The following is a 13,888-nucleotide window of genomic DNA, read 5'->3' on the forward strand; positions in this document are numbered from 1 at the left end:
TTGTGGATACCGTGATACAATTTTTTTTTCTTTTCTCACGATTCTTATTCATTCGACAAGACTGAGCAGGCCAATTAGATTATCCAATTTTTTTAGTTTGTATTTATTTATTAAATATCAAATCTTTTATTATCATTTCTTAAGAAAAAAACATTTACCAAAAATACTTGAAAATGTAACACTTTAGAATAGGTAACACCTATTAGTTGCTTATTAGCATTCATATTACTAGAATATTAGCAATGTATTAGCGCTAATTAAGAACATATTAATGCCTTGTTCTATTTGACTATTCTACATCCGTAATCTTACCCAATACCAAAACCTAACAACTACCTTACTTATTATTAATAGGCAGCAAATTAAGAATTTATTGAGAGAAATGTCGTAGTTAATAGTTAACAAATGTTACCTATTCTAAAGGGTTACCAACATTTTTGTTGAAAACGCTATGTACTTTTTTTTAAATCATGAAACAATGTGTTCATAATAACTTTGCCTGTTAACAGAAAACAACAACAACAACAACAAAAAAACACTTTCATTAGAATCAAAAACTTCCACATCTGTTCATCTCAGCTGATGCTACTGGAATTCCCAGATTTACTGTCCCCTGTTCCAGCTGTCACTTTTCCCACAGGACCTCAGCCATACACACAATTTAAAAAACAGGCCACAAGTTTGTCAGTTGACTTGGCCCCGTACAAAGCATCGCACTCATTTCAGCATTTCTGCATTCCCACAGACTTATGGGTGGGGTGAGCAAACAGCGTGCTTAAGAATGTCATTACTGGAATGGAGAAACTATGTTTTGTTCTCCTAAAACAAGCCAATGGAGTCAAGGATAGCTAATGAGAGCTGGGTTGAGTCATAACTAAATTTGCATAAATACAAGCTGTATGTACTATAGTACTTGTAAAATAAAATAGTTGTACAAAAGATGTTGTTTTATGGATATGCTTTTGCATTCATGGAATGTCTTTAATATTAGTGTTGGTAAAACTATTCTTATTATTTATATGGAATCATGTCAAAATAAATATTTTTATCAAAATCATTACAAATATATTTTCATCCTTGTTCTGATCCAATTTATTGATAAATACATATAAAGCTAGTTTCATGGCAACACATCCAACCAGGGCATGAACAGAAATTTCCATTAGAAAGAAAAAGAATGTACTATTTCTTGATCCCAGTATATATACAGATACACTCTTTTTTTTATATTAAATATTTTATTAATACATTATATTCCGTTCAAAACTCCAGAGTTCCAGGACTCTTTACAATAAAGTTAGAATGTTCTTTCATCTGTACTGTACATTCAAGACACTGAACCACTGTTTAATACATCTCGAGGGAAAAAAGGAAGAGGTCAGATAAATATCACATCATCTGTATTGCACGTAGTCCTTTAATGAACATGAAAAGGCAACTATTATATAAAAACGTCTTTAAAAGACACTAAAATGTTTCTGCTAATCCTTTACAAAACAATAGGACTCGATAATAACTAATTTAAACAGATGTATTTATGAATGGGCGAACAATCGTGAATTGCTCGAAGGGAATAGACTGTTGGAATCTCCATTTGGGGAGAATCATGTGTCCCTGTTGGCGTCCTTTGGGAAGGTCTGTATCCAGATAGGGTCACAACTTCCTGAGCATACAAAACACAAAACAGGATATGGCTTGAATCTCTGGGTGCAAATACAATGGCTACCAGTAGAAAACGCCACCAGAGTTTTTATAGCTGTAGTGCTTATATAGATAATGCAGGTTCTAGTCCGGCATGCAACATGTTCTGATTGCATTTCCTCTTGCCTTTCTGTTGTATTTGTCCAATGCAAGTGGCAAACCCCTAAACAATTTCTACCATCAAAGCATCACACTGATGATCAATGGTGCATTTTATGGAATAATTAGATTAGCATTATCATGTTTAAAATGCAAAGTGACCTTTTTAAATGTATATCAATATATACATATGAAACAAATCACCACATTTATATAAAAAGAGCTTGACATAAATGGTCAGTATTTTAATACACAAAACATTGCTTGTTATGCCAGACTGCAAGTCCCTCCAACTGGAAAGATATGCAAAGCAGAACATGAAATGTTCAACATCACAGTTGAGTAGGCTTTATACTCCGAGGCACATTTAAGATGTCTTCACCGCTCCTATGAGTCCATTAGTCCGTCAAGCTCTCCCATAAGTCCCTTGTGATGATTCCTACTGTAAACATTTGATTTGAAAGAACATAGATGTCTGTGTAGTAATTTGACTTATCACAATACTGTCTTTTCCATTTCTTAAGTGCAATTCAGTTCTGCAGTAGTCATTTTCTTGCAGCGTAATTGTCCTCTTAATATGTACAGGCAGCAACAATTTCATGCAGAACTAATACTAAATCAGAGAAGAATTACAATCGCAAACATTTAGCGACAATGGACTACTACTCTGAAGAGTGATTTTATAGCTTATTTAAGAGCAACAAAAACAGCAAGAGTTAAACTGTGTCACTTCTTCTGTTTATAATATTGAAAAAGTATTTTATAAAATAATTTTTAAGTGATAAAATAGGGCAAGGGCAATGTTTATGCATGCAATTGTGCATCCATGAACAAAAAAACAAAGTAATTTAAAAAATATTTTTTTTATGGCTCCTACTTGTCCCAATATAACCCCTTAAAATGAATAATTCACCTAAACATGAAAAGTTACTTAAAATTTACTCACCCTCAGGCCATCAAATATGCAGATGAGTTTGAATTTTGTATTGCATCACTTGTTCACCAATGGATCCTCTGCAGTGAATGGGTGCCGTCAGAAAGAAAGTCCGAACAGCTGATAAAAACCATTGGTGAGCAAATTATGTAGCTAAGGCTAAATTTATCTACATCTTGTATGGCCTGAGGGTGAATTCGATTTCAGCAAATTTTTATTTTAGGGTGAACGATTCCATCAAAGGTCATGGTTTCCTCAGTAAATATTGGAGACAAAATGTAAAAATATTAAAGCATTTCTCAGATACGCTTTGGTAGGCCAACTTAAAAACTACTAAGTCAGAAGGTAATGACTGAGGTAGGGGGCATGGCACAGACCTTACTAAAAATAGCCATGTTTTCTATTTCTCCCTTTAGTGTGGGGAGAGATTCCCTGGAGATAATCAAAGATGAAAATAAACAGCAATCACCCAAATTATTTCGCACTGAAGCATGCTGGTTAACAATATTAGACGTACACTCCAAGATAGACTAAATGGTGTTTATCAGATTGAAAAACTCCCACTACATCTAGTAAACATGTGCTAGATGACAGACAGACGTAGATCTATTGTCATTGCTTTCATAATACATTCAGCAGGCACGCCGGAGACTCCCGGTGTGGATTCTCCTGGGAATGCTGTCTCTAATCTGATCGGCAGAGCGGCAGAGTGTGCGTTCTTTAGCTCCTGAAGAAACACAGTGAATCTACGGCTCAGAGTGAGTAGGATTGCCACTTCTGTTTGTTTAGGTAACTGACTGCTGCTAGATTTGTCCATTTCTGAGGCATCAATTGCACGCAAAAACAGCTGGAAAACAAACAACTGTTTTTTTTTTTAACACTTGTTATCTCTCCAAAGCATGTTGGAGAACATTTTAAATAAATTACAATAAAAAAAGGCTAGACATTTACAGAGATCCCTACTGAAAGTTTCAAATCCCCAATATTGCAGTATACTCTGAGATTTGTGTATTTGCTCAAAAGATGATCTCGGATAAGCATGATAGGATAAGATTGAGCCTAAAGCTGTGCTTACGTGCATTTAAAACTTTCTGTTAGATATCTCTTATTAAATAAAGCTTCCTAGAACTTTCCAATAGACCTGTTGTCTGGTTCAAAAGAAATGTTTGCTCTGCAGTGTGTGCTAATTTTAGCTAATAAATTGCTTCTAGAATAACACACTTAAAAAAAACGTCATCTTACATTTTTAAACAAAAGTGGCTATTTCCAAAATTTCAAGATCATTTCCTCAGGATCTGGGAATCACTTATTGGCTGTCTCTTAAGTGTATCCCAGATTCTCCATCTCGCTACGGTAGCGTTGCTCGGACACTCTGCTTTTATGCTGCTTGCTCTCCAGGTGTAAACGAAACTCTGCTTCCTCACTGGCTCCCGAGTTACACATTGAGCAATAGAACTGCCCGCTGGGTGTGACACACATCGCAAGGTCTCGTGGGATACGCTGCCTCGGCCGGGGGTTGTAGTAAGGGCCTGAAACAGCACAGGAAACATGTCAGGTCATGTGAATAAATTAAACTTCAAATTAATGGTTACATGACTAAGCAGATATTATAAGGTGATGAAATACACATTGAAATGGAAACGCTTATTTTCATGTTTACTCTACCTTAATTTTTTTTTTTTTAGAAATTAATTATTCTATTCAGCAAAGGTGCATCAAACTGATCAAAAATAAGATTAAACATTTAAAATGTTACAAAAGATACAATTTTAAATAAATCAAATTTATAATCCATTAATACATCAACTGTTAATTTAAATGTTCTATTCATCAAAGAACCCTAAATCAATGTATCACGGTTTCCATGAAAATTTTAAGCATTACAACTGTTTCTAACATTGGTAATAATAAGAAATGTTTCTTGCATAGCAAAACAGCAGATTAGAATGTTTTCTGAAGAATCATGTGACACTGAAGACTGGAGTAATGATGCTGGAAATTCAGCTTCACATTAAAGGAATAAATTACATTAAAGACATTACATTACTTTTTAAATGTAATAATATTTCATAATATAACAGTTTTTGCTGTATTTTTGTATTTATTTTGTATGTATTTTCTTTTTTTAATATAGTCTAAGAGAAAAAATCTTACTGACCCCAAACTTTTGAATGGCAGTATATATGTACAAGAATAAATAAAGAAAAAACAAGCATGACCAGATTATACAAACCCATTATGTTGGAAAATAACTATATTTAATACATGCATAATTCAGAACTGAACTGAAAATGCTTTTTCAATTTCAATTAACTTACTGAATTTGCATTAAATTTGAAACAAGGTAAGCAGGATTCAAATTATAATTATAATTTAAAGTGGAATTTAAGTTGTGCACAAAAACTCCCAGTGGCACCTGTACAAATTTGCATTTAATTTACATGTTTTATTACATTAGAAAATAATTATTTTAATTACATTTTGAGGAAGAAAACCTCATTTTCCCAACCCTGGCACACACACTTTGTGGCTCATCATGGGTCTATTCTGCAGGATACAATGAGAGCAGATGACCCTCACACAAGGGAAACATCAGCCCTCTTCCTGCACACCTCAGTGTAGAGAGACACACTGGTTCAGCAAATTCACATTCGCCAGATAAAAGTCTAATGATTAACCTTAAGCATTTTAATTCATAGAAATATAATTTTTGAAAAAGTGCTTATTTAGTTATTTTTACATTTACAAAAAAATATCAGAATATTTAGAATGCAAAGGTGTGTGTTTTCGTGCATATGTGAGGACAGGATCACGGGGCAAAGGGGGCATGTTTGTGATTGAGATCTGCCATCGTGTGGGTGACGTTCATGAGCTCGGGCTGACGTGGGGTGGAGTATCGGCTTACAAAGACCAAAGCCTTGGCGTCTGGCCTGCATTTAGCGAGACTAGCATTAGCACAGGCCTGCAAACTAACACGCGCAGCTGCCAAGCACTCTGCTGCCAAAACACTGATCACAAATGGAGGCTTTGCACCATAGCTTGCACCACTGAGCAGAAATCGGGGCAAGATCAAATGATGACAAAAATCCATCTCTCCTAAAGTATAGGTTGAAATCAATCTGTGTGGACAGTACCTGGCATGGCAGTGTTGTTCTGAACCCTACGGTTCTTCATTAATCGGTACTCGTATCCTTCTTTCCGTGGCCGTCTCTGAGTGTTGGACAAGTCTCTGGAAAACACAGTAAAAGAAAACATGAATTACCACTAATAATGGATGAGCAATTCAATTTCTATTATTTTAACTAAACCACTGTATCTAAGATTAATCATGAAGAGAAATACACTTTAAATCAAAGCCAAGATAATCAAGAATTCACAGTATTAAAGTGACATTAAAACTTTATTGATTTATAAACAAATGAATATTAAGTCAATACATTTTTGTTACTTTCTTTGTTATGTATGTTGATGTCACAGCTTGCACACAATTGCTACGCAAAAAGCTGTGCATGCTCATGACTCTTAAGCTCTGCCCACAGCATGCCGCCAAGAGCTTGTTTTTGGAAAGAAGAGTAAAGCTTTAACTTTCCTTTACAAATCTGATAAAACCAAAGACTCCTCTAAGATATGAAAGGTGCGGTACTACTCTATAGGTACTCAAGATTTACATGAGATTAGAAGAAACTATGTGTGTTATGTCCCCTTTAACTACAAAAATGCTTTCTAAAAATGTTTTATATATTGGAAAATCACATGTATATCCATTCAAATAACAATACATTAGGACAACACTGCTATAAAATAACACTATTTAACTACAAAAATGCTTACTAAAATTTTTTCATATGTGACCGCAAAACCAGTCTTGGTCACTGTGGTATATTTGTAGCAAAAGCCAAAAATATATTGTATGAGTCAAATTGATTTTTTTCTTTTATGTCAAAAATCATAAGGACATTAAATAAAGATCATTTAGTAAATTTCCTACTGTAAATATATCAAAACTTTTTTGTTTAGTAATATGCATTGCTAAGAAGTCATCTGGACAACTTTAAAGGCGATTTTCTCAATATTTAGATTTAATTTTGCATCCTCAGATTCCAGATATTCAAATAGTTGTATCTCAGCCAAATATTGTCCTATCCAAACAAACCATAAATAAATGGAAAGCTTATTTATTCAGCTTTCAGAAGAGTTATAAATCTCAGTTTTGAAAAATTGACCCTAATGACTGGTTTTGTGGTCCATGGTCAAATATATAGAAAGATTACACATATATCCATAAATATAACATTACAATACAACAATATTGCTGCAAAATAACAATATTTACTTACAAACATGCTCTCTAAAATATCTGAATATATAGAAAAATGCTACTCAAAGACTTCTGTGAATATTTGAGTTATAATGCAAATGAATTGTTGGATAATTCAAACTTAACTCAAAATTTAAATCAGACACAATATGAAACAACACTCTCATGCTTGCAAATAACAAGCAAGTACGGATCATGAAATTATTTAAATGACAAATATATATAATGAATAATAATAAAGATAAATAAATAAATAAAACAATGCTCATTTTAATGACATTCAACTAGTGGTCAAATGAAAATAAAGCAATTTAATCTCTAAGATCCTGAAGAATAAATTGTATATCGCTAACAAAAATCACTGTGGATATATAATGTATTTTCATCCAGACCTGCTGCTTACTAATTTGTTTTGTTTTGAATTATTAAGGATTCAAACCTAGTTTAACTAGCAATAGACATGTTTGCTCAGACACAATCAGACGTTTGGAGTGAAACAGGATGTATCTTCCTGGGTTTGTTATCAGAACCGCCCAACTCTGGCCACAGTGGCATTAAAATGAGCGCCCCACTTATCAATGCAAAAAACAGCCTGCAGATTAAGTTAACAGGAAAACCTCCTCCTCCATTCAAAACTACTAACTAGTTGATGCATAATGTGCACATGGATTTCCTTTTGATTAAGATCTATATCCTAGATATATTTTAACTTCCTGTAACTATTTTCATATCAACTACCCACAAACCCCTCTCAATATATGTAACAATAGGGGTCATGACTTCAGGTTTTGATCCCATTTTTGCCTCTGATATCACCCCCGTGACCAACTGCATAACTGATGTCTCATAAAAAAATTTAAAAAAGACACCACCCACAAACATTCAAGGCTTTTCCAAGTTGAACTGTTGTGTTATGTGGGAGCTCATGGGTGTGACAGACTCACAAGGACGTGGCGTTCTGCTGCGCCTCGGCCAGCCGCAGTCTTTTGGCGTGGTTCTTGCCCTGGTAGTGTGCCTGGGCCACAGCGGGGGAGCTGAAGGAAGCGTCACACAGCTTGCAGTAGTCATTTTCTGTGGCCAGTATGACTCTGCTAGCGCCCTTAGAGACTGGCTGCAGATGGGACAATGACAGTAGAGCTTTTAGAAAGAGTAGAGCGGGGTGTGCATCTACAGGCATGTCTTTGATTACTATCCCACCGGACTCAGTGAATGGATGCTGGCAAAGTGACACTGCATGATCAAACTGCACTTAGGTGCCAGATAGGGCTGGAAGGATAAAGTTACCTAAATCTAAATATCTTGATCATTTTAACCTTTTTGATGATATTCAATATATAATATACAGTGTATATAAACAACTGTTGAAAAGTTTTTTTTTTAAAGAAATTGGTAATTTTAATAAGCAAGGACGCTTTAAGTTAAAGTGACAGTGAAGACATTTATAATGTAACAAAATATTTCAAAATACTTAAAATAAATGCTGTTCTTTTGAACTTCTAATCATCAAATATCCTGAAAAAAAATAATCATGGTTTCCACAAAAATTTTAAGCTGCACAACTGAACAGTGATAATCATTCCCTACAGAAAAACGTGAATTTTTTTTGTGATTGTTGCGGGCAAAAATCCTTGATTTTGCGGCACGTTTTCTTAAAAAAATGCGATGGAATATGCAGGATATTTTTGCAATTTTATGCGAGGAATTGCGTGAACTTGCAAAAACTACGGTTTGATGAAAAAGAGAAAAAAGGTGATTCCCCCAACACCTTTTTCTCACTAGGCTACTACCTTAACGCAACATTTTTCAACTTTCTGCTAACATATACGTTTTTTACAAGTTTTTTGCAATGAAAATACAGGGATTATGAAATAATGCTAGCCCCGCATATTTTGCTTCCTGAAATCGGCAATTTATGCAGCAAAAGAGCGCCGTATTTTAAAAAAATGCGACCCCGCATAAATATGCGGCCTTTGGCTGATTATGCATTAAATCAAGCGATCGCATAATCGTGTTTTTCTGGAGGGACTGGATAATAATAGTAATAATAGTAATAATAATTCTTAAGCTGCAAATCAGCATATTTAAATAATTTCTGAAGGATTATGTGACATTGGAGACTGGAGTAATGATCACAGGAATAAATTGTAGTAATATTTCACAATATTACTATTACAATATTATTATTAATGTTTCTACTGTATTTTTATCAAATAAATGCTTCATTGGTGAACTTGGGAGACTGCTTTCAAATTCACCATCTCTAATGTAATTTTTTTGGTGTTTATTTTAGAGATGCTACTACAACAAACGACAAAAACAATCAAAAACTTAAAAAAGATTCAAAACCTCTTCATCTGCCACTGGTCAGACAAACAGGTAGCTCCGCCCCAAATTCAAATTCACCAATACCATTATGTTCGGCCGAGGTGGACAATCCAACCATTTGCGATTCTGTATGATGCTGCTATTGGCAAATAAATGACACGTGTGTCACATGACAAAAAAGTATAAATAATCTATTGATGTGCATTTACAATGTTGCTTTATTTTTTCATCGTCCAGCCCTATTCCCAAACAGCTTGAAAAAAAAAAACACAGAAATGCACCAGATAAGAGTCATAAGTACCTGGTTGGCAGTCGCGTTTGCAGAATCTGTGGGTGGAGTGGCTGAGGGTTGCTGGGAAACTGGCTCTACTACCTCTGCTATTCTAATGGGAGGTGGCTGCTGGCTGCCAGCATAAAAATTGCGCAGCTTCTTACTGTGGTTTTTCCCCTATAGACAAAACAATGAATTGATTACATGCTTTCTTCTTAATTGCAGCAGAGATTTAAACAAGAAAAACAAATACCTGAAAGAAACCAAAACCAAACCACATGTAAAAACTCCAGATTTGTTAACATACAGTAATGCCACCTTTTTGACATAAACACAGCTTTGTGCAATTATGTACTATTTCTTCATCTTATTTACATACCCATAAACATAATATAAGTTTTAGATTACCTGATAATGTGCCTGAGCTTGTTGGGCAGAGTTGAGAGTGACGTTACAAAGCTTACAGTATAGAGGCTTGCAGAGCTCCTCCAGAGTGGCTTCCTGGTCAGCACCCACCGCCCGGCCGTCTTCTTCAGGGGGCTTGGGACTGAGGACGGGGGGTGCTGGGATGGGCAGGTTGGGTGGCAACTGGAGGTGAGGGGGCGGCTTTATGGCTAGAGGAGTGCAGTGTGGGAAACGCAAGGGGTCTGGCGGCATCATCATCAGCGGGGGACTGAGGTTTTGGATCGGGGTCATGGCCTGGAAGGGCTGAGGCGGCTGATGACATAACAAGCTAAGAGGTGGTTTTAAAACAGGGTCCGGACCTGGAAGCCAAATGACAGAATTTAGGTATCAGAATGAGAATCTGAACTTTAAATGCCTGAAAAACCTGAAAATGTGCTTCTCTTGTGGAATCTTGTTTCTTCTCTTTTGATGACTTAGGCAGAAAGTCAAGCCTCACCCTCTATTTTTTTTTTCCATTGAATACTGTAGGAACACAATACTGAAGTAAACTCTATTGCATCTTCCAGTTCACTCAGACTTCAATACCCATTTTTCACTATTAGGAACCTTTTGTGCAATGGAAAGTTTCCATGGATGCACAGGTTTCTTAATGGAACAATATTTTTAATAGTGAAGGATGAGATGAGATGTAAAGGCCACATACATTTTTAGTTCAGCAAATTAGCTATTTTAAGATACTATATCTTCACGCAGCAAGAGTAAATCTTTGCAGTATGGCCTTCTGTGGATCTGATTAGGGCTGACTCCTGTCTCCTGAACTCAGTGCACGTTCGGTGCTCCGGCAGATCTGAGGCCGAGCAAGTGGGGGGTGGAAGAGGCAGCTGTTTCGTGGCTGTGTGATATATTTCCAGTCTATCAGTTCCGACGGGATCATGACAACAATGATTCAGCTGACCAAAATAGACATAAGAATGCGCCAAATGGTTCTGTTTCCGGTTGCCTGGACGGTGTCGGAATTAGAAAGGCACTTCTTGGAATTCTTAAATAGCATAATGTTTATCTCCATAAATGGAGCTGTTAACATATTTTCATTTCCTGTGTTTTATTTTCAATAAAAATGGTTTCTAAACAGGTTTCCCAAATGTCATCCCTGTCCCCATATGTTTGGTAAATTTGTTAATCCCACCCCACAAACTGTCATAATTGGTTTAGTCAGAAGTTGGATGGCACATTTAAATCAAAGCTGATCGTTTTTATGGAATATCGCAGTGTTTATTATAAATATTTACAGCCCGTTCACACCAGGAGCAGTAATGTTAACTATAAATACAAAGATAACTATATTGGCATCCACACCAGCGAACAATAAATAAAAGATAACCTTGTCTTACTCTCTGCATCATCATTTGCACTATTAAAAAGATTTCAATGGCCTACCATTTTACATTCTCCTCATTTCTTCTCATTCTTCATCACTTCACATATCTCTTGGTCATCAGAGAATACAAGTCCAGAAATAGGTTTAAGTGGAACCTACAGTCCCAACTCAAGGTCAGGGACACATACCTGCTCTCCATTCAGATTACATATACTGTTTTTTAGAAGCAATGCAAAGTTTAGTTGGAGTACGAAAACAAACATCTGAACTTTCATCAGACTTAGGGAGGATTGTTCTCGTTGGGCAACTATAATGCAAGGTATGCAGGGCACATGAGAAGGTAAAACAGTACTAGCACTCAACACTGCAAAACACTTCCAAGCTGTTCATGCATTGTACATGCATTGTTCTTTGACAGCATCAGATCAGACAGATCAGATCAGAATAAATGCATTACATGCCTGGTTGCTCTCTGTTCTTAAGGGACATTCTGCATTTCTAAGTTCACGATTAAGATCATCACACATTTTGTCTTTCTGTATTATCTTATAGAATTCAGTGCATTACCAGAGCTGTACAGTGTCTCACCAATTATAAAAAACACTTTAACACTTCACCCATGATTTGCAGAGTGCTCTCATATGTGAAATACATAGACATTTAGCATTTTATGTCCTTTATGGCCTCGCTAATTATACTGCTAAAGAGTCATCTTAAATAAAATCACATTTGTAACCTTGTGTTACCTTGTGTTTTGTGAGGACATGGGCTGCAAATTGTGACTTTATGGACTCCTGTTGGGAGGATTAAGCAAAAATCGTAACTCATCTTGCATGTCCCTCATACTCTTTTCTGCATAATTTTCTATTTAAGGAATAAGCTTCACATTTGTCCACGCTCTGTTAAAAAGCATATATTCAAAAAGCTTGCATGATTTATTTTATATTTTTTGAGCTAAGTTGAGCTAAGGCAAACACATAAAATGCAGAGATTAAATAGTATATAATCACATAGAAATAGAGTGGGATAGCAAAGAAATAATTTCTGCTCCTGAAGAATTTCAGTGACATTATAAATGTGTTTGTCATGTACATAACATTCCATTAACATTTTTAATGTGCGATGATCCTTTAGGGATGTTCATCCTTATAGGGATGTTCATTCTCAATCTGTCAGTGGTTTAGGCTGACATCAAGATCTTTCTTCCCATAAATATTTCCATTATTTAAAAATAAAGATCGGGCCCTAATAAAGTCCTGTTTTAAACATTTGCCGTGCAAAGCAAATGTGATGCAGAACATTCAGTTATAGCGTAATGCACTGAAAATCATTTCGAAAACATTGTCTCATTTTACCTGTCATCCGGGGGAAATAATGGCTGCAGTCTCCATAGTTTACAGGCTGAGAGCTGTAGATATTGCAATAGTCAGCACTTGAATAAAAAGCATCTCTGTTCTTTACATTCATCGCCATCTTCCCTGCATCCTTTCAAGCTCTTTCTACTGCTCAACTTCTTCAAGCTAGACGTGCGCCGCATGCTTCAAACGTCCAACAGAGGGGTATTTTCAATCATATACGGTTTCCAAAACACTAGAAATACTAGGAAAAGTTGGATAAATGAGATAGGGGATTTTTGAATTATGCTAATACATATATTGGAAAACCGTATTCGTAATCACAACTACAATGGTCGGAAATATTGTGCAATTTATAGTAACGTCTCCCGCATCCTAGTTGGTACAGTCCATTTCCTATAGCTGTGAGAATCAGATTGACGATTCAGCACGCGCAATGAGAAGATGTTAAGTGCCTACTTGAGTTAGTGTACTTCATTACTTTTATCTATACAATTTAAGTACATTTGAACGAGAAATTTAATTTTATTCAAGGCTACTTTTTGCTCCATAAACATCCATTTAGATGTTCAAACTACAAAGTTAATAACTATTGCAATGATCAACAATAAACTGAGATTCAACTTTAAAATTACTTTTACATATAATTGTGAAAACGTATTAAAGCTTGTGAATGCATTTTTTTTTAGCAAGGCCCATGACTTTTAACTAAGTTCTTTAATTTATAATAAAAATACAGAGTAATTTCTCTGTATTTTACACGTCTCGAAAGAAAGAAATAATAGTGTCAATAAACAAATTACTACTACTACTTATTATTAAATGCCTAGAATTATATATGCAACTATAGATCAAAATTAGTACGGATGAAAAAACGGCATAGGCTATCTGTAAAGACAATGATGAAGATAATTCAGAAAAGTTGCTTATGCAGTCTAATGTATTCATAATTTAATATTTTAAATAGGCCTATTTGTCTATTCATTACCAATCATTATTACATTCGGGGTCAACATTTATGCAATTCCTGCGTGCCTTTTGTACAGCATCAAGTAGTCTACATAAAGACACATTTTGCGCATATATTTGCAGCCTGAAGATG

At 35.4% G+C, this 13,888-nt stretch overlaps 1 protein-coding gene across 2 annotated transcripts; it reads right to left on the reverse strand.

Moving 5' to 3' along the window:
- Nucleotides 1–1,131: 1,131 nt before the first annotated feature.
- zmat3 (zinc finger, matrin-type 3) lies at nucleotides 1,132–12,944 on the reverse strand. 2 transcript variants are annotated; one of them, XR_008185872.1, is made up of 7 exons: nucleotides 12,787–12,944; nucleotides 10,057–10,412; nucleotides 9,679–9,825; nucleotides 7,997–8,163; nucleotides 5,869–5,963; nucleotides 3,977–4,263; nucleotides 1,132–1,663 (listed from the first exon to the last, which is right to left on the reverse strand). XR_008185872.1 is itself a non-coding variant. In XM_052609485.1 (6 exons), the coding sequence occupies exons 1-6, from the start codon at nucleotides 12,902–12,904 to the stop codon at nucleotides 4,055–4,057; spliced, it is 1,092 nt and encodes a 363-aa protein (XP_052465445.1). In that variant the 5' UTR covers nucleotides 12,905–12,944; the 3' UTR covers nucleotides 1,132–4,054. The 2 variants fall into 2 exon arrangements, 1 of the variants encoding a protein (XP_052465445.1); XM_052609485.1 differs by having other exon boundaries at nucleotides 1,132–4,263.
- Nucleotides 12,945–13,888: the final 944 nt, after the last annotated feature.

This window comes from Carassius gibelio, chromosome A11, assembly GCF_023724105.1.
Source record: "Carassius gibelio isolate Cgi1373 ecotype wild population from Czech Republic chromosome A11, carGib1.2-hapl.c, whole genome shotgun sequence".
In the NCBI taxonomy this organism is placed as follows: Eukaryota; Metazoa; Chordata; class Actinopteri; order Cypriniformes; family Cyprinidae; genus Carassius; species Carassius gibelio.

Excerpts from the sequence above, each read along its gene's own strand:
- zmat3 (XM_052609485.1), bottom strand. The coding sequence starts at position 12,904 with ATGGCGATGAATGTAAAGAACAGAGATGCTTTTTATTCAAGTGCTGAC. Across the intron at positions 9,826-10,056 it reads AAGCTCAGGCACATTATCAG|GGGAAAAACCACAGTAAGAA; the intron begins GTAATCTAAAAC and ends TTTTGTCTATAG. Across the intron at positions 5,964-7,996 it reads CAGCAGAACGCCACGTCCTT|AGACTTGTCCAACACTCAGA; the intron begins GTGAGTCTGTCA and ends TGTGTTTTCCAG.